The 25,651-nt window shown below is 38.0% G+C and overlaps 1 protein-coding gene across 1 annotated transcript; it reads right to left on the bottom strand.

Moving 5' to 3' along the window:
* Positions 1-7,547: 7,547 nt before the first annotated feature.
* LOC116866510 (serine protease 55-like) lies at positions 7,548-25,218 on the bottom strand. The gene is made up of 5 exons (XM_032855445.1): positions 25,068-25,218; positions 10,402-10,476; positions 9,165-9,263; positions 8,022-8,164; positions 7,548-7,844 (listed from the first exon to the last, which is right to left on the bottom strand). The coding sequence occupies exons 1-5, from the start codon at positions 25,216-25,218 to the stop codon at positions 7,548-7,550; spliced, it is 765 nt and encodes a 254-aa protein (XP_032711336.1).
* Between the last annotated feature and the right edge of the window lie 433 nt (positions 25,219-25,651).

The following is a 25,651-nucleotide window of genomic DNA, read 5'->3' on the forward strand; positions in this document are numbered from 1 at the left end:
GAATCTCTCTGACTTATTACCCTATCTGTCAAATCTCTTTGGGAATTGCCTTGGCTGAAGAGAGCCTCTTCATCTAAAGTCATGACTGAAGTTTTCTGAAGGAACCCCACATTGAATGACTGATCAATATAGGGAATATAAAGTTCTAGCTTCCTCACCTCCATTAGAAACAACTGTGGAAGGCCATCCCAGCTTCAGAGGACCTCATGGAGTTGTTGAGGCCTTTACTGAATTTGTATCACAGTCCAGGATTTCCTTTAGCTGGTCCTACTTCATTCTTTCCACAGGTGTTTATCCTAAAGGCATTCCTTAACAAACCTCTTAGATAGTCTCAGAATCTGTTTCCTAAGGAATCCAAACTATGACAACTATCTTGTTCAATAGTGACATTATCAGGGTTTTTCTACCATAAATGTTCTTAAACTAGAGATGAATAGAAGGGTCCGGGTTCTGCTTGCTGCCAAGTATAACCATCCTTGTGTGCACCCAAGAACCAGAAAAATGAATCTATTAGATGGGGTTCATAAATCTGTTGTATCTACTTTAACTCAAACTTGGGCCAGAACCATAACAGGGAGGTCTTAATGAGATTTTGGGTCCCTATTAACAGTATCATCTCAGATGACATATCCAACTGCTTTCAAAATATCTGAGTAATCTCCTTTCCCCCAGAGTACAGGTACCCTGGCAAGTGAAAAGGGTGTTGACCCAAGAAGGGATGAAGGACAGGGCCAATAATTCAATCTGCTACAGCAAGCATGAATGTGTATAAAAGAACTGAGAGTAGGAGGGAAAAATTTTCAGATTGAGTGATGAGGGACTCTAAAGAAGTGATGTTTAAAAATGAGACCTGGCTAATAAGCAAGAGTTAGCATAAGGAAGATTGGTGAAAAGAATGCTCCAGGCAAAGGACAAGAATGTGGAAAGGCCCTGGAGGAGAAAACTTGTCCCATTGGAAGAATGGAAAGATCAGTGTGGTTGAGCCTGGTAAATGAAGTGGAGACATCAGTGGGAGAGACAGGATTTGTGGGCTACATCAGGAATATCCAGAGTTACAGTCAAGAGGTTTTCAAAAGTAGTCAAGGTTCAGGATTTCATAAGCTTCTGAGTGATGTGTATGAAACAGGAAATATTTGGAAAAATGTTTGTTATCCAATTTAAATAAAGCTCCATTACTTCAATTTAAAGGCTTCCCTATTTAATGACATAATAAAGTATGAACAAGCCTCTCTTAGAGAAGTAAAATCTTTACTCCTAGGCTACAGCTTCTGTGAAACACTAATGTTTCCCTTTGAAGTATCCTCTTAAATGTCATCCCCTGAATCATGCCCATTTTCACATCCTTCCTACCCTGCAAGCCCCAGACACCTCAGGAAGATCTACCTGGCCCCCTCTTAATGCACAAAATACTTCATACTGTGAAGTGAGTTATTAATACACATATTAGCACAATATGTGCACATACATATAGCACAACTATTCTTACATAGGATTTAAAACTGTCTACTTATGTCTCACTACAAAAGAGGAGTTAAGTTTACCCATGGGTAACCCCAGAGAATAGTCTAAAGTTTGTTCAGAAAGTAACTCCACCCCGTCCCAACAAGTGCCATAAACAAGGAAAGACTGAAATACAGAAGAAACGAAGAAAATATGTTCATCTCTACATTTTGCCTCCATTAAAGCAATAAACTGGTAGTTCTCAAACATCAGCTACATGAATATGGCCAAATGATAGCTCATAATTTTTTATTTGTATCTTTGAAAGATAACTGTTTAAACAAAATTAGAAACCATTTTCTCTTTCTCTTTCTTTTGGTTTATAATGTAAATAAGCAAATTGTATGATAGCAATTGAATAAAGGTTAAAGATGAGGGGAAGAAGGGTACTATTAGAAGGTTTTTATACTAAACATGGATTGTTCACTAAACATTCACTAAACATGTGAAGCTAGTCTGTCACAAGTTAAAAATGTATAATGTAAGCCAGGGTAGCAAATTTTTTCTTAAAGGAACAGATAGTAAATATTTTAGATTTGTGTGCCATAGAGTGTCACAGTTTGCTTACCTCTTCTGTTTTAACTTGAAAAAAGCTATAGACAATGTAAATGAATGGGTGTGGCTGCCTTCCAATATCTGATTTACAGAAACACCCACAGGCCATAGTTTCCCAACTCCTAGTATAAACCTTAAATCAGTCACTAAAATAAAACATTTATTTTTTTATTTTTATTTTTTTTTAATTTTTAATTTTTTAAATTTCTTTTCAGTGTACCAGAATTCATTGTTTATGCACCACACCCAGCACTCCATTCAGTACGTGTCCTCCATAATACCCACCACCAAGCTCACCCAACTTCCCACCCCTCACCCCTTCAAAACCCTCAGATTGTTTTTCAGAGTCCATAGTCTCTCATGGTTCACCTCCCTCTCCAATTTCCCTCAACTCCCTTCTCCTCTCTATCTCCCCATGTCCTCCGTGTTATTTCTTATGCTCCACAAATAAGTGAAACCATATGATAATTGACTCTCTCTGCTTGACTTATTTCACTCAGCATAATCTCTTCCAGTCCCATTCATGTTGATACAACACATGAAAAAATGTTCATCATCACTAGCCATCAGGGAGATTCAAATCAAAACCACACTGAGATACCACCTTACACCAGTTAGAATGGCCAAAATTAACAAGACAGGAAACAATGTGTGTTGGAGAAGATGTGGAGAAAGGGGAACCCTCTTACACTGTTGGTGGGAATGTAAGTTGGTGCAGCCACTTTGGAGAACAGTGTAGAGATTCCTTAAGAAATTAAAAATAGAGCTTCCCTCTGGCCCTGCAATTGCACTACTGGGTATTTACCCCAAAGATAAAGATGTAGTGAAAAGAAGGGCCATCTGTACCCCAATGTTCATAGCAGCAATGACCACGGTCGCAAAACTGTGGAAAGAACCAAGATGCCCTTCAATGGATGAATGGATAAGGGAGATGTGGTCCATATACACTATGGAGTATTATGCCTCCATCAGAAAGGATGAATATCTAACTTTTATTTTTATTTTTTAAAAAGATTTTATTTAGTTATTTGAGAGAGAAAGTGAGTGAGAGGGAGAGAGAATACAAGTCAGCCATGGGAGCAAGGTGGAGGGAGAGGGAGAAGCAGACTCCCCACTGAGCAAGGAGCCTGATGTGGGACTTGATCCCAGGACTCTGGGATCATGATCTGAGCTAGAAGCAGATGCTTAACTGACTGAGACACCCAGGATCCCCAATAAAAATTTTAAAAATTTCTAACTAGTAAGCCAAAAAAGATGATACAATGGGGTCATAAAAAATAATTAACTCAAAAAAGGTATTTTTAAAAGGACAAGTAGGAAAGGAATTGCAAGGTGCTAAACTTAAATTCAATCATATCATGAGTTACATTAACTATAAATACACCAATTAAAATGCAGATGTTGCCAAATTAGGTAAAACAGCAGTATCCAATTATCTACTGCTTATAATTAAGTCACATCAAATATAAAGACACAAATTGATTAAAAGTAAAAGAATGGGAAAAGTTATATCATGATAAAACTAGTCAAATTAAAGCTAAAGTGCCTATCTTAGTATTAGAGAAAATAGACTTTAGAGCAAAGAATGTAACAAGAATAAAGGTTATTTCATAATTATAAAGTGGCCAATTAAGAGGAATAAAAATCCCAAACCTTGTGCACCCAACAACTTCAAGAGACCTAAAACAAAAACTGATAGATTTTTGAGAAATAATAGACAAATTTAGTTGCAGATGTCAGTACTCCTGAGTAATTGGTAAATAAGTATATCAGTTCATATATAGAAGTAATTGACAATATGATCAACCAACTTGATCTAATTTATATTTATCAAACACTCCATCCAATGACAACAGAGTACACATTTTCCCCCTGAGTACCTCAAGGCATTTATCAAGATAGACTATATTCCAGGTCATAAAAATAGTCTCAATAAATTTTAAGCAATTCAAGTTATACAATGTATATGCTAGGACATATTTTAAAAGGACAATTAAAGATTATAGAGATATTTAAAGAGTAACATTATGAAAACACCATTTGCCCAAAAAAGTTGATAACTTAGATGGAAATAGACAAATTCTTTGAAAGACACAAATTACCAAACTGCCAAAACTCACTCAAGAATAAATAGATAGGCGGCGCACCTGGGTGGCTCAGTGGGTTAAGCCTCTGCCTTCAGCTCAGGTCATGATCCCAGGGTCCTGGGATCGAGCCCCGCATCGGGCTCTCTGCTCAGCAGGGAGTCTGCTTCCTCCTCTCTCTCTGCCTGTCTCTCTGACTACTTGTAATCTCTGTCTATCAAATAAATAAATAAAATCTTTAAAAAAAGAATAATTAGATAGGAGTGCCTGGGTGGCTCAGTTGTTAAGTGTCTACCTTTGGCCCAGATCATGACTCCAGGCTCCTGGGATCAAGTCCTGCATCAGGCTCATTGCTCAGCAGGGAGCCTGCTTCTCCCTCAGCCTCCCACTCCCCCTACATGTGCTTTGTCTCTCACAATCTGACAAATTAATAAATTTAAAAATCTTAAAAAATAGATCATTACATGCCTATTAAAATAGTTAAAATCTAGAATACTGATAATATAAAATGTTGGTGAGGATGTGGAGCCACAGAAACTCATTTATTGCTGGTGGGAATGCAAAATGGTACAATCTGGAAAAGTTTGGCAGTTTCTTACAAACTTAATTTGCTGGCAATTATGCTTTATGGTATTTACCCAAATGAGTTGAAAACTTATGACCACACAGAAATTTGGCATGAATATTTTATAGCAGCTTTGCATATAATTGCCAAAACATGGAAGTAAACAAGATGTCCCTTGGTAGGTGAATGGACATCCAGTACATCCAGAAAATGGAGTCATTTTCAACAATAAAAAGAAATGAGCTATCAAGGTAAGAAAAGACATAGAGAAAACTTAAATTCACATTAAAACAAGTCAGTCTAAAAATAAGCCAATCTCAAAAGTCCACACACTGTATGATTCCAACTACATGACACTCCAGAAAAGGCAAAACTACATAGGCAGTAAAAAAATCAGTAGTTGCCAGGAATTTAGGAGTAGAGGATGAATAGGAGGAGCACACCTCATTTTTAAAGCAGTGAAACTATTCTGTATGATATTGTAATGGTGGACATGTCATTATACATTTGTTAAAACCCATAGAATGTGCCACATAAAGGATGAACTCTAAACTATAAACTTCAGTTAATAATCTACCAATATTGAATTAGTAATTGTAATAAATGTGCCATACTACTGCGAAATGTTAAAAATAGGGGAAATTGGGAGGGGGTGGCGGTATTTGGGAACTCTCTGTACTTTCTGCTCAGTTTTTCTGTAAACCTGTACCTACTCAAAAAAGTATATTAACTGGTGGTTGCCAGAGGGAAGTGGGTGGGTAAAAGGTGAAATACATAAAGGAGACCAAGGGTATACTTATCTTGATGAGCACTGAATAACATATAATATTGTTGAATCATTATATTGATTTTTTTAAAAATAATATCACACTGAATGTTAATTATACCCCAATAAAATTTTTTTGAATACCAAAAAGTCTATAAAATTTTTAAAATGTTAAAGTGAAAACAAAACAAGACAAAACAAACAAACAAACAAAAATGGTCTTTGCAACTTTGAGTTAGGCAAAGATTCCTTAGTTACAACATCAAAGCATGAACCATAGAAAAAAAGTTGGTAAATTGGGATTCATGAAAATTTAAAACTTTTGTGTCTCAAAAGTCATGAGGAAAGCTTTGGGTTAATAGGTACATTCATTCTCTTGATTGTGGTGATCATTTCATGAGTGTATACGTATGTCAAAACTTACCTAATTCTATACGTCAATGTGTACAATTTATTGTACATGCAAAGCTGTTAAAACTTTAAAAATTTAAAAGAATGACCCAGAGAGCTTCTAATGCAGATGCCTTGGGCCTCACCCCTAGAGCTCCTAATTTTGTAAGGCTGAGATAAAATCCAGGAATCTGCATTTTTACCAGACATCCAGATAATTTTAGTCCTAGGGAGGAAGGAAAAATTCCTCCAGACTGTCTCAGACTCCACATTGCAACATCAATCCTTCTCTGGGTCTCCAGTCTGCTAGTCTTCCATTCAGATTTCAGACTTACCATCCTCCATAATTGCATGAGTCAATTTCTTAAATAAAACTCTAATTCTCTCCCTCCCCCTCATACACAATTTTTTCTGTTTCTCTGGAAAACTCTAATATGGTCAGTAAAATAATAATATCCCATAAAAATAATCACTTTGAGACTCCTTGAAAAGATTCATAAATTTGATTGTGGCTACATAAATGTGGTTCATACACATTTGAAGACATGAACCTTACATATTTACATCCCTTTATTTTTACAATGCCCAATACACATTCATTATTCACAAGGTATCTGAATGAATGAATGTTTTTCTCTTTATGGACTCCCATGGGGTGACGTATTGTTGATTGTCTTCTTTGCATCTTCTAATTTGGGTCATGTCCATGTCAGGTTGACTCAACCAAGAAAGAACCTTGGAAAGACTCTACAACTGGTCTCTGACTGCACTTTATAGCCCTGATCTTTAAATATTGTTTCACAGTTTTCTAAGAACAAATTCTTATCCTTTGTATTTTTGTTTGGGCACACCAGCTATTCTGATTCCTCTTAGTGACAGGACCTACTGGCTTTCTTGTCCTTGAATTTTCATCCATTCCCATTTTAGAAGTAATGACTTTGACCACTCAACAGTGGCCCTCATTCAGTTACCCATGTCTATGGAAAGGGCAGATTTTGCTGATTCCTCCAAGCCACTTCATTAGGCTAACATTTTAGTTGGTGATATTAAGAGGAGGGAAAGAAAGGTATGATCTCTAAGTCTCAAGTCATAATCACCCTACTTTCAACTCTAAATAGGACAAGAAACTCCTGATCCTAACTCTACCATAGACTTTACTTCATGACTGGCCCAGGATGAAAGCATTTTTACCTCAGCTGGTCATCTCCCTGTGTTTGGGTCTGTGTAAAGCACTGGGATGATGGAATTAAAGCTGGTCACATGTTTGGCAATACTATGTTCCATGAAAGAAGTAAAAGAATTTACTCAATAACACAAAATGTCAGTGATGAAAGACCTTGAAATTCATGTGATCAAATCTCCTTACTCATAGATAAAGAAATCAAGGTCCAAAAACATAAGTGACTCCTCAAGGTTTGATTTCCAACACTATCCTGAAGCCTTCTTTGACCTTTTTGGAGGTCATCTTTATTCCTCTGAGATCCCCAATGTACTGCTTGTACCTCTTTTTAGTGCTGTATCTGGTCTTGCTTCATTAGATTTGCAATATGCAATATTTGGGAGACTAAATGTCTAACTTCCAGGGTTTAGCAGAGAAGATAAACTCATATCAATGTTTCATAGATGTTTTTGTAAAAATGGGAGGGGAAAAAAGGAGGAGGAGAAGAAGTAAAGATGAGTCTAAAGCTTAGTGATTTGATTTATCACTAGTAAACATGGTGGCAAACAACATTTGAGAACCCACGCCCAACAATAATGGATATATTGGAACATGAAGCAGGGAGCTTCTCCAGGCTCCTGAGATGGTATAGGCTTTTCCCTCCTTTTCTGTTTCCTCCTGGATCCATTGAATAAATTGAGCGACAGACACAAACATACCGGGCCTCCCCCTGAAGCCAGATCTTGTACCCCAACTGAAGACACCCACTTGGAAGAGCCTCTGGGTTCCATGAGTAGTACAGACCATAGGTGCCCCACTGTCTCCCTGAGAATGAGAGAATGAAGAAAGTACAGTCTGCAAGGAATCAACAGTAGCTCTAAAAAGAAGGCAGGATGAGGGGGCCCTAGTGGCATGGACTAGGGGCCTCTCTCCAGGGTACTATCCTGAGAACCTAGAAAGTGGTGGGACGTGGAAGATGGGGCTGAGGCAAGGGCTGAGTACCTGGCAATCGCCTTTGGTGCCTGGTTCCTTCCAAGCACAAACCATGTTCCTAGAGAGCTGGTCTACTCTCTTGCTGCATTCTCTCCAGCTAATCTGCATCACTCTCAGCTTCTGCAGGTACACGTTTAAGTTGTCCTTTAGGTCTGGGAAATGAGGAAGCTAGTGTGAGAATGAGTGCTGCATCAACCACTGAAAGTGGTTGATCAGGGTGGAAGCCACGGAATGATGCAAACACTTTGCAAACCATAGACTCACAGGGTACAAAGGCCTTAGAGGTGACCTAATGTAATGCCCCACTCAATCTCCTCCTCAAGATCTCCAATAAGTGGTTCTTTCATTTATGCTTGTATGTATTCTCTTTGGGAAACTCATTCCTTCTGGAAGCAGTCTACTAAACTCACAGCACCAGTACTTGCCAGGTAAACTTAGAATAAACTTTCTCCATGGCTCTACTATCTCTCCACAGGCATGGTTGGTCCCTGTGCTGAGGTTCAGAACAACACAGCTTCTGAGTCAGTGTTGTCCAGTGTCTCTGCTAGGTCAGTGGAGAAACCAGGAAAATGACCCGCCTATTACTGCCAATTTGTGGAAAGGAAAAAACTAATTCTAGAGGACCTTCTAGCTTCCCCATCCCATTCCCACCCTCCCAGAGGTTCTCACTGTCTGGCCAGCCTTGAGCCCTGGGGAAAGAGTAGAGTCATTGATGACAAAGCTTGGTTGAAGAATCACTGGTTCAGTTTGATCACTGACTTTCATCAAATGATAAACAGATGGAGAGATGTACATTATAAAACAACCCATGAAGGAAGAATCCAAATTGGCTTTCTAGTGCCCAGTGTTTCTGCCCCCCCCCAAATTATCACTCTCATATTTTGAGATTCTTCTATATTCCAGGCTTTCACTAGGGACTTTACAATATAATTGCGTTTAATTTAATCCACATAACCGATTTGAGGGAGACATTGCTGTCATTCTACAGGTGAGAAAAGGTGAGGGTGATGAAGGTGGAAGAACTAGCTCAAGATCACAAAGCTAGAGTCATGAGACCAAAATTCAGACCTGAGTCTTCCAAAGCATCATGCTGTCTAGCCCAGGGAAACATAAATGTGAACTTTCTATGGATTTTGAAGGGAAGACACATACCATGCTCATAAGCTGTCACCCACTCTGCCATCCAACACCGGTCCCAGATCCTTTCCTTCTTCTGCAGACAGATGGGCATTTTGAAGTTAGTGAATTGTACTGGTGTGGCAAGCAGGAGCAAGGAGAGATCACTGTCAAGGTGGGATGGTTTATAATCTTTGTGAATAATTATCTTCTGCACTTGCTTTCTCTCCAAGTGGACATCACTGAATCTTTTGGTTCCCATGACCACGGTAATATTTCCCAATGCCATTTTTAACCTAAAAAATGAAAATAATAACTCCAAGCTATAGTAACAGTTACACTACATTTCACATTTATAGACGCATTTGTAAACAGCAGAGTTCACAAGTGATACTGAGAAATCTGAAGAAGTGGACGTGTAGTGCCCTAGAGACTGGCTAAAGATCAGAGTGGCAGGAATCAGGAGTCCAGGCTCAAGCAAATGTCTAAGCTAGTGAATCATTGGCCCAGGAAGATTTCCCCGACCCAAAGAAAGACGAATGAATCCATTCAAGAAAATAGAATGTGAATTCCTTGACAATAGGGATTTTGACTGTCTTGTTGATTGCTATATCACCAGCACTTGGAACAGCCCATGGTAGGTGTTTAATGAGTATGTGTACAATGAACAAACATAGTGCATTGTCTGCACATATGGCAGGCAGGAGAAGGAAAAACTTGTACTGATTTTCCAATACTGGGTGCATAGTCACAACTAGCAGCCAACCTTAGGATATGGTTCACTTAAAAGGAGAAAGTAGGTATAGAAAAGAGACTTTTTGATACAAAGCCAATGGGAACAAACTGGGTATAGAGTCCATGGGTTCATAACCCTTGTGACTAATCCATTAAACTATGCAGCCCAGACAAAATGTTGAGGAAAGGGGCCCCTGGGTGGCTCAGTGGGTTAAGCCTCTGCCTTCAGCTCAGGTCATGATCTCAGGGTCCTGGGATTGAGCCCCGCATCGGGCTCTCTGCTCAGCCTGCTTCTCCCCACTCCCCCCACCGCCCCTACCTGCCTCTCTGCCTACTTGTGATCTCTCTCTCTGCCAAATAGACAAAATCTTTTTTAAAATGTTGAGGAAATTTGATGCAAATTAAGACAATGCTTCAGAAACTTACAGGGTTCTTGGGAAGCAATGGGCAGCTGTCAAAACCCACCACCGATGTATGATTGAGCCTCCACAGAGGTGTTTCCGTGAGATCTGGATACTCACTTGCCATGGGAACTCACCTTCCTGGACTTCAAACAGTTCACGAAATGATAACAATGATGAATTTGAAAAGGCAGGTCGGTGGCCACAATGAACTTTGAAAGAGAAACAAAAGAGCCATTTGTACATGAGGAGCATGGAGAAATCCTTCTTATCAGGTATTCTCACCATCTTCCAAGTTTAGACTGGTAATGAAGCTGAGTGAAATAAATGAGCAGGCACAGAAGGGCACAGAGAGGTAGAGTCTCAGAAAACACCAGCAAAACACTCCTCCTTTAATGTCGATCCCTTACATTCAAAACCACTGTGAGACCTGGAGATGTCAGGGAAGAGATCCATCAGAAGCTATAAAGGGTTTGGGGTGGCAATGCAAAAGGGCCAAAGATATGTAGGATCCATTCAAGAGACAGCAACCATGTAGAATTTGAATAGGGAAAGTCAATATCAAGAATCAAATTATAACAGAGGAAGAACTATAAACGGTCAAGAGGACTCCAAGAATACCATAAGTCTAGGGTAGAGTGAAAGGACTGAACATGACAGAGGAGCCTCTCCCTAAGTTTCAGGTTCAGAAATCACTGGATAATGTGAGTTTGCAGCCCAAGGGAAAACAGAAGGTTGCTAGTTCTATTGCTACACAAGCAGGAGACATCCCTTTAAAGTACAGCTAGATTGAAGCTATAACACCCCTCCTGGTAAGCAGGTAGAGGTGAGCAGGAGGGAGCTTAGGTATCAAGAGCTTGCTCATTAGCCAGAGGGCACAAGGCCTGGGATGTCCATGTCTGTGTTGGGACAGCTGCAGTGAGAAGGTTTAAGGAGACTGGAAGGATTTGGGGGACCTGTCAAAGAAAAAGATATGACCACAAGGTGGCAGTAGCACACACAAGCTTCATTTAAGTTGGTCTGTTTGTCCTAGAAGCCCTTTAACAGCAGGAGACCATCTAGAAACTCCAAGGGCCACCATCCAGAAGGGGAGGAGGACAAGGGAACTCCCAGGGGAAGAGATCAGAGAAGGTGCTTAACATCTAGGTAATGTTGCTCAGCAGCAGATATGGGAGTCTCTGAGTCAAAGAGCAATTAAGGGCAAATAATGGTGTGGGTGTTGATAATCAACAGGCTTTATCTTATCTATGACTAGCACATATTGGGTGCAGTTTCACCGGGTATGCAAAACAGGCAGGCTCTCAACATCTAAAAACTGCTAAGTTGGGCTTTATTGAAAATAAATGGATGGGGCACCTGGGTGGCTCAGTCAGTTAAACAACTGCCTTTTGCCCAGGTCATGGTCCTGGGGTCCTGGGATTGAGCCTCACATCGAGGGTTCCCTGCTCCGTGGAAAGTCTGCTTCTCCCTCTGCCTCTTCCCCTTACACATGCTCTCTCTCTCCTCTCTCTTTCAAAAAATAAATAAATAAAATCTTAAAAAGAAAAAGAAAACAAATGGATGTGTAAAAAGTTAGAAGCCATTTTGGAGCCATTTACATATCAGCAGGTCACTAGACAGGGGACAAGGCTCAAGCTTATGACCTATGGATGGAGCCAAGCACTTCTGGATGTCCTCTCCCCCTGCAACAATCATACTGTAGGAACAAGGAGAAACAAACAGAAGCATGCCAGACAAGAACCAGGAAAAAAGTCCCTTCCTTCTGCAGTATCTAGTATCTAGTGTCTTCTGCTGAGGATGATTTTGTTTTCCAGATTAAGATATAACTGACATAGAACAGTGTGAAACTTTAATATGGACAACATTTAGATTTGATACACTTGTATATTGCAAAATGATTATCACTATAGCATTAACTAACAACTCCACCACATCCCGTTACCATTTTTTTGTAGTGAGAACATGTAAGATCTACTCTCTTAGCAACTTTCAAGTATATACTATGGTACTATTAATCATAATCATCATATTATACACTAGGTTCCCAGAATTTATTCATCTTCTAACTGAAAATTTGGATCATTTGACCAAGCTCTTCCTATTTCTTATACCCCTGGCCCTTGATAACCACCATTCCACTCTCTGTTTCTATAACTTTGTTTTTTTCAGATTCCAAATATAAGTGAGACCATACAGTCTTTGTCCTTCTCTGTCTTGATTTATTTCACTCAACATCATGCCCTCAGAGTCCAGTCATGTTATTGTAAATGGCAGGAATTCCTTCTTTCCTATGACTGAATAATAGTCACATATATATCACATCTTTATCCATTCATCCATTGACAGACACTTAGGTTGTTTCCATATCTTGGCTGTTGTGATTAATGCTGAAATGAATGTGGAAATACAGACAACTCTTTGAGATCCTGTTTTCCTTTCCTTTGGATATATACCCAGAAATGGGATTGCAAAATCATATAACAATTCTATTCTCAATTTTTTAAGAAAACCCCATTCTGTTTTCCAAAATGGTTGCACCAATTTACATTCCCACTAACAGTGCACAAGAGTTCCCTTTTCTCTACATCCTTCCCAATTTTTGTTAACTCTTGTTTTTTTGATAAAAGCTACTTTAGCAGTTGCGAGGTGATATCTCATTGTGGTTTTGATTTGAATTTTCCTGAAGATTACTGATGTCAGTGTATCTGTTCATGTTTCACCTATCTGTTGGTCATTTGTATGTCTTCTTTGGGAAAGAAGTTCCCAAATTCAGTTCCTCTATTTTTTAATCAGAAGAAAGTTAAAATTGTATGAATTCTTTATATAATTTGGATATTAAGCCTTTATCAGATATATGACTTGCAAATACTTTCTCCCATTCAATATGTTGCCTTTTAGTTTGTTGACTTTTTCTTCTGCTGTGCAGAACTTTTTGGTTTGATATATTCCCTCTTACTAATTTTTCCTTTTATTGCTTATGGTTTTGGTATCACAACCAAAAAATTATTGCCAGTAACAATGTCAAGGAATTTTTTCCCTTTGTTTTCTTCTAGGAGTTTTATGGTTTTAGTTTTTATGTTTAAGACTCTAATCCATTTCAAGTTGACTTTGATGTGTGGTGTAAGGGTCCCATTTAATTAATGTGACTAACCTGTTTTCCAGAACCATTTATTGAAGAGAGTTTTTTCCCCATTGAGTATTCTTGAGTCCCTGTCAAATATTAGTTGACCCCGTACGTGAGGGTTTATTTCTGGGCTGTCACTTTGTTTCCATTGGTCTTTCTGTCGGAGTTTATTCCCTGAAGCTTTGTGTGATGCCTCCAGTTTGTTCTTCCTGAGAATTACTTTGGCCATTCAGGGTCTGTGATGATTCCATACAAATTTTAAGTTTTTTCTTTCTATTACTGAGAAAGATGTTGGAATTTTGATAGAGATTGTATTGATGCCATAGATGGTTTTGAGTAGTATCAACATTTTAACAGTATTAATTCTGATCCATAAACGTGGGATATTTTTCCATTTGTTTGTGTTTTCTCCAATTTTTTTTAACCAAAGTTATAGTTTTCACTGTAGAGATCTTTCATCTTTTTGGTTAACCTTATTCCTATTTTTTTATTCTATTGTGAATGGGATTATTTATTTCATTCTCAGATATAATGTTGTTAGTCTACAGAAATACAACTGATTTATGTATGTTGATCTTGTATCCTGCAACTTTGCTGAGTTCATTGATTAGATTTTTGGTGTTGTAAATATATTTTCTATATAAAAAATTACATCATCTGTATCTAAAACAATTTTCCTTTTTCATTTGGATGCCTTTTGTTTTATTTTCTTGACTGATTGCTCTGGCTAGGACTTCCAGTGCTTTGCTGAGTAAATGAGAATGGGCACTTTTGTCTTGTTCCTGGCCTTAGAGGAAAAACTTTCAATTTTTCCCCATTGAATATAGTATTGGCTGTGGGTTTGTCATATATGACTTTTATTATGTTGAAGTATGTTCCTTCTATACCCAATATGTTGAGGATTTTTATCATGGAAAGCTAATGTATTTTGTCAAATGTTATTTCTGCATCTATTGAAATGATCATATGATTTTTATCTTTCATTCAGTTAATGTGGTGTGCCACGTGTATTGATTTGTGAACCATTCTTTAATCCTAGGGATAAATATCACTCAGTCATGGTTTATGATCCTTTTAATGTGCAATTGAATTTTGTTTGCTAATATTTTGTTAAGAATTTATATAATTATATTCATCAGGAATATTGGTCTGTAGGGTTTTTTTCCCTTTTATTACATCCTTATCTGGCTCTGGTGTTAGAATATGCTGGTCTTGTGAAATGTTTGGGAATGTTCCTTCCTCTTCTATTTTTTGGAAGAGTTTGAAAGGATTGGCATTAATTCTTCTTTAAATGTTTGGTAGAATGAACCATTGGAACTGTCAGGTCTTGTCCTTCTCTAAGTTGGTTAGCTTTTGATTACTGATTCAAACTTTTTTTTATGTTAGTCACCATATAGTATATCATTAGTTTTTGATGTAGGGTCCCCTGATTCATTGTTTGCATATAACACCCAGTGCTCCATGTAATACATGCCCTCCTTAATACTCATCACCAGGCTAACCCATCCCCCCCCCACTCCTCCCCTCTAAAACCCTCAGTTTGTTTCTCAGAGTCCATAGTCTCTCATGGTTCTTCTCCCCCTCTGATTCCCACCCCCTTCGTTTTTCCCTTTCTTCTCCTAATGTCCTCCATGCATTCCTTATGTTTGACAAATAGGTGAAAGCATATGACAATTGACTCTCTCTGCTTGACTTACTTCACTTAGCATAATCTCCTCCAGTCCCATCCATGTTAATGCAAAAGCTGGATTTTCATCCTTTCTGATGGCTGAGTAATACTCCCTTGTGTATATGGACCACATCTTCTTTATATATTTTTCTGTTGAAGGGCATCTATGCTCTTTCTGCAGTTTGGCTATTGTGGACATTGCTGCTATGAACACTGGGATGCATATCGCCCTTTTTTTCACTACATCTGTACCTTTGGAGTAAATATCCAATAGTGCAATTGCTGGGTCATAGGGTAGCTCTATTTTTAATTTTTTAAAGAACCTCCACACTGTTTTCCAAAGTGGCTACACTAACTTGCATTACCACCAATAGTGTAGGAGGGTTCCCCTTCTCCACAGCCTCCAACATATGTTGTTTCTTGCCTTGTCTATTTTTGCCATTCTGACTTGTGTAAGGTGGTGACTTAATGTGATTTTGATTTGAATTTTCCTGATGGCCAATGACAATGGACATTCTTTCATGTGTCTGTTAGTCATTTGTATGTCTTCTTTGGAGAAATGTCTGTTCATATCTTCTGCCCTTTTTTTGACTTAATTATTTGTTCTTTGGGTGTTGAGTTTGAGAAGTTCTTTATAGATCTTGAATATCAGCCCTTTGTCTGTAGTGTCATTTGCGAATACCTTCTCCCATTCCGTGGGTTGCCTCTTTGTTTTATTAATGGTTTCCTTTGCTGTGCAGAAGCTTTTTATTTTGATGAAGTCCCCAAAGTTCATTTTTCCTTTTGTTTCCCTTGCCTTTGGAGACGTGTCATGAAGAAGTTGCTGTGGCTGATGGTGAAGAGGTTCCTGCCTATGTTCTCCTCTAGGATTTTGATGTATTCCTATCTTGCATTGAGGTCTTTCACCCATTTTGAGTTTATCTTTGTGTATGGTGTAAGAGTATGGTTGAATTTCATTCTTCTGTATATAGCTGTCTAATTTTTGCAGCACCATTTATTGAAGAGACTGTCTATTTTCCACTGGATATTCTTGCCTTCTTCATCTAAGATTAGTTGACCATAGAGTTGAGGGTCCATATCTGGACTCTCTATTCTTTTCCATTGGTCTACATGTCTGTTTTTGTGCCAGTACCATAATGTCTTGGTGATTACAGCTTTGTAATATAGCTTGAAATTGGGCAACGTGATGCCTCCAGCTTCGTTTTTCTTTTTTAACATGTCCTTGGTGATTTGGGGTCCTTCCTGGTTCCATACAAATTTTAGGATTGTTTGTTCCAGCACTTTGAAAAATGCCATTGGTATTTTGATCGGGATGGCATTGAAAGTATAGATTGCTCTGGGTAGCATAGACATTTTAACAATGTTTATTCTTTCAGTCCATGAGCATGGTATGTTTTTCCATCTTTTTGTATCTTTGATTTCTTTCATGAGTGTTCTGTAGTTCCAAGAGTATAGATCTTTTACCTCTTTCGTAGGTTTATTCCAAGGTATCTTATGGTTTTTGGTGCTATTGTAAATGGAATGGTTGCTCTAATTTCTCTTTCTATAGTTTCATTGTTAGTGTATAAGAAAGAAACAGATTTCAGTGCATTGATTTTATATTCTGCCACATTACTGAATTGCTGTATGAGTTCTAGTAATTTGGGAGTGGAGTCTTTTGAGTTTTCCACACAAAGTATCATGTCATCTGTGAAGAGAGAGAGTTTGTCTTCTTCTTTGCCAATTCGAATACATTCATTTCTTTTTGTTATCTGATTGTTGTTGCTAAGATTTCTAGTACTATGTTGAACAATAGTGGTGAGAGTAGACATCCTTGTCGTGTTCCTGATCTTAAGGGAAAGGCTCTCAGCATTTCCCCATTAAGAATAATATTCACTGTGAGTTTTTCATAGATGGATTTTATGAAATTGAGGAATGCTCCTTCTATACCAATACTCTGATGGGTTTTAATCAGGAAAGGATGCTGTATTTGGTTAAATGCTTTTTCTGCACCAACTGAGAGGACCATGTAGTTCTTCTCACTCATATTAATGTGTTCTGTCACATTGATTGATTTGTGAATGTCAAACCACCCTTTATTCCCAGGGAAAATTCCCACCTGGTTGTAGTGGATAATCCTTTTAATATACTGTTGGATCCTAGTAGCTAGGATCTTGTTGAGAATTTTGGCATCCATGGTGATCAGGGATAGTGGTCTGAAATTTTCCTTTTTGATGGGGTCTTTGCCTGGATTGGGGATCAAGATAATGCTGGCCTCATAGGAAGAGCCTGGAAGTTTTCCTTCTGTTTCTCTTTTTTTGAAACCGCTTCAGGAAAATAGGTATTATTTCTTCTTTGAATGTTTGGTAGAATTCCCCATGCAATCCATCTGGTCCTGGACTCTTTTTTGAGGTTTTTGATCAGTGCTTCAATCTCCTTACTGGATATTGGTCTGTTCAGGTTGTCAGTTTCTTCCTGTTTCAGTCTTGGAAGTTTATAGGTTTTCAGGAATTCATGTATTTCTTCTAGGTTTCTTAACTTATTGCATATAACAGTAGTGATAATAGTTTTTGATTATGGTTTCTATTTCCTTAGTGTTGTCAGAGGTGATCTCTCCCCTTTCATTCACAATTTTATTAATTTGGGTCCTTTCTCTTTCCTTTTGGGTAAGTCTGGCCAGTGGTTTATTGATTTTATTAATTCTTTCAAAGAACCAGCTTCTAGTTTCGTTGATATGTTCTACTGTATTTCTGGTTTCTAATTCATTGATCCGTGCTTTAATCTTAATTATTTCCCTTCTTGTGCATGGGTTAGGCTTAATTTGTTGTTGATTCTCCAGATCTTTAGTGTCTAAAGACAATTTGTATATTCAGGATTTTTCTATTTTTTTGAATGAGGCTTGGATGGCTATGTATTTTCCCCTTAGGACCACCTTTGCTGTATCCCATAGGTTTTGGATGGATGTGTTTTTGTTCTCATTGGTTTCCATGAATCGTTTAAGTTCTTCTTTCATTTCCTGGTTGACCCAAGCATTCTTAAGCAGGATGGTCTTTAGGTTCCAAGTGTTTGAATTTCTTCCAAACTTTTTCTTGTGATTGAGTTCCAATTTCAAAGCAATGTGATCTGCGAATATGCTGGGAATAATCTCAGTATTTGGTATCAGCTGAAACCTGATTTGTGACCCAGTATGTGTTGTATTTTGGAGAAAGTTTCATGTGTGCTCGAGAAGAATGAGTATTTTGTTGTTTTAGGATAGAATGTTCTGTATATGTTTATGAGGTCCATTTGGTCCAATGTGTCATTCAAAGCTCTTGTTTCTTTGTTGATTTTTTGCCAAAATTATCTGTTTGTTGTTTAGAATGGAGTGGTAAGGTCTCCTACAATTAACATATTCTTATCAATATGTCTCTTTATTTTGGTTAACAGTTCACTTATGTAGTTGGCTGCTCCCATGTTGGGCGTGTAGATATTTACAATTGTTAGATCTTCTTGTTGGATAGACCTTTAAGAATGATATACTGTCCTTATGTATATCTGACTACAGTCTTTAGCTTAAAATCTAATTTGTCTGATAAGAGAATCGGTACCCGTGATTACTTTTGCAGTCCATTGGTATGAAAGATTGTTCTCCACCCCTTCACTTTCAGTATGGATGTATCTTTAGGTTCAAATGAGTCTCTTGTAGATTGCATATGGGTGGGTCCTGTCTTTTTATCCAATATACAACCCTGTGCCATTTTATGGGAGCATTTAGGCCATTCACATTGAGAGTGATTATTGAAAGATAAGATTTTATTGTCATCATGTTGCCTGTGATGTCCTTGTTTCTATAGATTTTCTCTGTAAAGTTCTGTTCTGTATCACTTTTGGGGTCTTTCTCCTTTTACAGAACCCCCTTAATGTTTCTTGCAGGGCCAACTTTAGTGGTCACGTATTCTTTCAGATTTGCCCATCTTGGAAGCTCTTTCTCTCTCCAACTATTCTAAACGACAGCCTTGCCAGATAAAGTATTCTTAGCTGTATGTTCTTCTCATTGAGTACCCTGAATATGTCTTACCAGCCCTTTCTGGCTTGCCAGGTCTCTGTGGACAGGTCTGATGTTGTTCTGATGTTCCTTCCTTTGTACATAAGGAATGTCTTCCCCTCAGCTACCCTTAAGTTGGTTACTTTGGTTTTGAGATTCACGAGTTTTACTAGTACATGCCTGGGTGTTGATTTATTCTCCTTGATTTTGGGAGGTGCTCTATCTGCCTCTAGGACATGAATGTTTGTTTTATTCCCCAGATTAGGGAAGTTCTCAGCTAGGATTTGCTCAAATATATCTTCTAGTCCTCCCCCTCTCTCTACACCATCTCAAGGATCCCAGTAATTCTGACATTGGAACATTTCATGGCATCATTTATTTCTCTAGTTCTGTTTTCATGGATTCTAAGCTATTTGTTCCAGGCCTCCTCCGGATCCTTCTTTTCTATCACTTTGTCTTCTAGATCATTAATTCATTCTTCTGCCTTATTTACCCTAGCTGTTAGAGTATTTAGATTAGATTGGTTCTCATTGGTAGTATTTTTATGTTCTGCCAGATCAACTCTCACTTTTGCCCTTAGAGAATCTATGTTGTCTTTAATAGTTTTCTCCAACCTAGCTATTGTCTGCATAATTGTTATACTGAAGTCTATTTCTGACATCTTGCTTATATCTATATCCATTAATTCTGTGGCAGAGGTCACAGTCTCTTAGTTTTTCCTGTGTTGGGGGTTCCTCCTCTTAGTCATTCTATTGAAGGATGGTTGAGGGAATGTACAGAGTCCAAATTATTGACCACAACCCAAGCAACATACACTTGTTTTATAGGGAACGTAGGGTTGTCTGCCTTTTTTTCTTCCAACCTGTCTTCTGGGGGAGGGGCCTGCCACACTGTTACTCAGGCAACCCTGTTTGAGCAGAGTCCCCCCTGTGAGGGGGATGGGCTCAGTGAAAACTGGCTTTAGGGGGGCTTTTGTTCTCTGGCATCTTTCCCTGACAGCTTTCTGCATCCCTTCTGAGAGTCAAAACAGGAGTGACCCGTATCCAAACTTCTGTCTCAGAACAGAGCGATCCCAGTCTGTTCTCCACCAGAGAACCCTCCAGGCCACATTGTCTCCATTTTTGTCTCTCCTCCTAAAAACCACAGCATTCTGTGTTGTGCTCCCCACAGCAGCACTCCCAGCCCTCACTTCAGGTCCAGGCATGTCTCTGCCCTTTGTGCTTCTAAAACTGCCAGCCACCCTCAGTTTGCATATGTGCCCCCACAGCTCAGGATTTTAGTCTGGGGGCTGCCCTAAAGTCCTTCCCCTGCTGCTACTGGTCTGCAAGTCTGTGCCTGGTCCCCAGCACAGGAGGCTTTTGTGCTCTGGTGGTGCAGGATCTCAGAGGCTCCCATCCCCTTCTGTTTATCTTCCAATATCTGCCAGCAGAATCACGGCTCCACACTTCACACCTCAAAACCAGCTGCCAGAGATATTCTGTTGGTATAGATCCAGATATATCTTCTTACATCTCAGGCTAATTTTGTGGGTGTTCAATGTGGTCTGGTAGATATCCAGCTCAATTCGGGGGACCGGTTGAAATAAGATCCTCTAATCATCCACCATCTTGCACTCCTCTCCTGATTCAATGTTCTTACTCATTATTTGTCTTCTCAGATTTTCTATTTCTCCATGATTCAGTTTGGTAAGTTTTATGTACTAGGAATATGTCCAATTTTCTAGGTTATCTAATCTGTTGCCATATAATTTTTATGAACCTATGTATTTTTGTAGTATAAGTTGTCATGTCTTTTTTCATTTCTAATTTTATTATTTGAGTCTTTTTTTTTTCTTAGTCTAGCTAAAGATTTGTAAATTTTGTTTACCTTTTTAAAAAAAACTGACTTTTGGGGTGCCTGGGTGGCTCAGTCTTTGGGTGTCTGCCTTCAGCTCAGGTCATGATCCTGGGGTCCTGTGATCGAGCCCCACATTGGCTCTTGGTGGGAAGCCTGCTTCTCCCTCTCTCACGCCCCCTGCTTGTATTCCCTCTCTTGCTGTGTCTCTCAAATAAGTAAATAAATCCTTTCAAAAAAACCTGACTTTTAGTTTTGTTGACACTTTGTATTGTTTTTCTGATTTCTATTTCACTTATCTTCACTCTGATCTTTATTATTTCTTTCCTTCTGCTAACTATGGGCTTGATTTGTTCTTCTTTTTTAAGTTCCCTGAAGTATAAATATAGGTTGTTTATTTGAGATCATTCTAATTTCTTAATATATCCATTTATCATTATAAACTTTCCTCTCAATTACTTTTGCCCCATCACATAATTTTTTTTAAATTTTATTTATTTATTTGACAGACACAGAGAGAGAAATCATGAGGAAGAGAAGCAGACGGGGGTGGGGGGGAGGGAAGCAGGCTCTCCACTGAGCAGAGAGCCCGAAGTGGGGCTTGATCCCAGGACCCTGAGATCATGACCTGAGCTGGAGGCAGAAGCTTAACCCACTAAGCCACCCAGGTGCCATCACATAATTTTTGATACACTGCATTTACATTTTCATTTGTTTTGAGATATTTGTAAAATGTCTCTCTCTTTCTCTCTCTTTTTAAAGATTTTATTTATCTATTTGAAAGAGAGAATGAGAGAGAGAGAGAGAGGATGAAAGGGGGAAAGATCAGAGGGTGACACACACTCCCTTATGAGCAGGGAGCCCAATGGGGGACTTGATCCTGGACTTCAGGATCACGACCTGAGCTGAAGGCAGTCTCTTAACCAACTAAGCCACCCTGTAAAATGTCTCTTTTGATTTCTTCTTTGACCCATTGGTTGTTCAGAAGTCTGTTGTTTAGGTTACACATACTTATAGATTTTTCAGCTTTTCCCTTCTTCATTTCTAACTTCATTCCATTGTTGTCAGAAAAGATAGTTGATATGATTTCAGTGCTCTTCAAACTTCTAAGATTTTTTTCGTTTGTGCCATATCATACAATCTATCCTCAAGAATGTTACCTGTGCACTCCAGAAGAATATTCTCCTGCTGTTTGTTAGAATGTCTATACATGTTTATTAAGTTCATTTGTTCTGGATTATGATTCAATTCCAATATTTTCTTTTGATTTTTTTCTGGATGTCCTAGCCATTGTTGACAATGAGTTAATGAGATATACTACTACTATTATTATATTTTTTTCTATTTCTGTCTTCAAATCCATTAGTATTTGTTTAATATATTCCACTGCTGCAATGTTGGGTACATATATATTTACTATTGTTATATCTTCTTGATATATTGACTTTTTAATCATAATATAATGATCTTCTGCATCTCTTGCTGTCTTTTTTAGCATAAAGTCTATTTTATCTGATGTAAGTATGGCTACCTTCATTTTTCTTTTGTTTTCCACATGCATGAAGTATCTTTTTCTATCCCTCTACATTGAGCCTAGGTGTGTCTTTAGAGCTAAAATGAGTTTCCTGTAGGCAGCATGTAGTTGGTTCTCGTTTTTGTTTGTTTGTTTGTTTTTGTTTTTGTTTTAATCCACCCAGAATATTCTGTGTCTTCCTATTGGTAAATTTGATTCATTTATATTTAGAGTGAATATTGGTATGTTAAGGCATACTACTGCCATCATATTATTTGTCTTCTGGTTGTTTTGTATCTCCATTGTTTCTTTTTCCCTCTGTTTCTGTCTTCTTTTATAAAGTGGTGGTTTTCCATGGTGATTTACTCTCCCCTTTTATGTTTTGTGGCTCTTCTCTAGGTTTTTAGTTTGTGGTTACCATGTGGCTTACATAAAACATCTCATATATAAAATAGTCCTTTTTATGCACATAGCACCTAATCTTCATTTGCCTATAAACTTCCACTTTTACTCCTTTGCTTTTATATTTTTCATGTCACAATTTACCTTTCTTTTTTTTTTTTTTTTAATTTTCAGCATAACAGTATTCCTTGTTTTTGCACCACACCCAGTGCTCCATGCAATCCGCGCCCTCTCTAATACCCACCACCTGGTTCCCCCAACCTCCCACCCCCCGCTGCTTCAAACCCCTCAGATTGTTTTTCAGAGTCCATAGACAATTTACCTTTCATTGAAAGGTAAATTCATTGAAAATTTCATTGAAAAATTATAGTAGCTATAGTTATTTTAATGTTCCTTTCCTTTAACCTTTATAATGTAATTGATTAACCCAGCATTTTAATATAGAGTTCCAGTTTTTTAATTCTATTTATTTTTCACCTTTGCTAGAGTAGTGTGTACTTTCATTTGCTTTTATGTCACTAATAAGGTTTTTTTTTTTTTTTTCATTTCAACCTGAAGAACTCCTTCCAGCATTTCTTGCAAGGCAGATGAAGTGGTGGTGAATTCCCTGAGCTCTTGTTTATCTGGAAAAGGCTTTATTTATCTTTCATATCTGAAGGATACCTGGCTGGATAAAGTATTCTTGGCTTGCGAGTTTTATCTTTCAACACTTTGAACATGTCATTCCAATCTCCTGGCCTGTAGATTTTCTGCTGGGAAATCTGAAGATAGCCAAATGAGGGTTCCTTTGTAGATTACTTTCTTTAAAAAAAAATTAGTCTTGAATTCTACCTTGTATTGTACATAAAATTTAAAACCAAATTGCATATCTAAATGTAAAAGATGAAAAATAAAACTTCTAGAAAATAACATAGGGAAACATCTTTATCAGCCTGGGATGGGAAAAATGTTAATTTAAGATATAAAATCATTTAAATTCTGGAATAATGAGAGCTAACAAATTTTCAGTACCTGCAAAGTGTCTGGCATTGTTCTCAGAGATTTAGGCATATGTAATCTTCACAAAAACTCTAATATTGCCATTTTACAGGTAAGAAAACAAATACAGAGATATTTACTAACTTATTCCGAGATTACATAGCAAGTATGTGAAGGAAATGTAATTAATTGCTGTCAGTCTAACTTCAGAACTCATTATGCTGCTACAGGTCTGATTGTGTTTATAACCTGGGATGAAAAGGTCCTTCTAGTACATCAAATAAAAATACTGATGAATTTTTTACATAAATTTAAAATTTTTACATTTGGTCCAAAATAGACTTTTAAGAGTGTTAAAAAAAATTAGGAGAAAAGATTTTGCAACACACATAAGAGACAAAGGGTTAATGTCATTAAAATTAAAAAAAGGTCCTACAAACCAATTAACAACACCCATTCAAATAGGAAAAATGAGAAAGTTATAGGAACTGGTAATTCTGGATAATGAATAAATGGAAAGGATAAAGGATAAATGGAAAATGTTACAACTAAAAAAAATTCTACAAATAAGGGGGTAAAAGGTGGTCTTGTGACCAGATATATTTAAGAAATATCAGATTAAATAAAATTAAACTATTTTCTTCACATTAAGATTTCCCAAAACCGTTAATATGTGAATATTCACTGTGACTCTACAGAAAAAGTATGAAATAGAACATTTTAAAAATCTTATTTAGCCATGAGGACTTTTCTAACAGGACAGGAATTCTATTGAACATACTTGAAAATGCTGCATTAATTCATTTGCTCCTATAATAGTCCTATAACTTTTCCCACTTTATGAGGTTACATAATCTCATACAGGTGGTCTAAATTAATGAGGTCTTTATTCCACCACAACTCTGTTACTTGTCCCAGAGTGTTGGGCCTAGAAAGATCCTTAATACATTTATAAAGAAGGGAGTAGAGACTTTTTATAAAGACTTTTTATAAAGTCAGTGGAGACTTAAGACTGGAGAAGCAGAGGCAATTTGCTAAACTCTTGCTCCAAGTCCCCTGTATTTCCAGAACTCTGGGTCCAGACCCTGGGGTATCATTTTAAGTGGCATGTTCACTAAGCCCAAAACATCTACATTGATTAATCAGTTGTAATCTCCTCATTTCCTGAGCCATTTCCTCTAACACATCATCCCCTCAGGACTCTGAATCAAGTCTACAGGAATCAGGTAAGAGGTTGTAGGCCTCTTTCTATCCTCTGCCCTGGGTTAGCCTGGCACAGACCTGGCTCTTCCAGGGCATGTCCTTTGAGCACCATAAGCAGTGGAATTAGAAGCTGGAGCATCTTCTTTTCATCCCAGTCCAGAATTGCCCAACCTATGCATTTAACCAAAGCTGATAAAGGGCTAGCTGCAGCTGCTTCAGTTGGGACCATCACAAATGCATGGCAGAGCTAGTCTTGGGTGACATCACAGTAAGCCCAGGGTTACGGAGGAAATAGGGGATGCAGGGCAGCCTGGCTTAATGAGTCTGTGTGCCTAATCCTTCCCTATATTCCCTCCATAGTGGGGAATAAAGGGACACCATGTTAGGCAAACTTTTGTTTGCACACTCCCTTCCCACTTTTGACTCTGAGCCTCTTGAGGAACCATGTACTCTATCATACGCTTTGGCATCAAAAAGCTATGGGTCTTTGGGTGAGTTTTCATATTTTTTATCTCAAAGTCTGCTATGACTTTTTAGAAGATTGAATTTTATTGTGAGGTTAGTGGGGAGAATGGTGGAATGAGAGTGGGTCACATAGTCACATATGCATGAAAAGATTACTCTGAGTATTACACAGAGATTATTTTAGAGAGGATTAACTA

Source organism: Lontra canadensis, unplaced genomic scaffold (genome assembly GCF_010015895.1).
Source record: "Lontra canadensis isolate GAN:19392208 unplaced genomic scaffold, GSC_riverotter_1.0 scaffold10, whole genome shotgun sequence".
NCBI classification, from domain to species: domain Eukaryota; kingdom Metazoa; phylum Chordata; class Mammalia; order Carnivora; family Mustelidae; genus Lontra; species Lontra canadensis.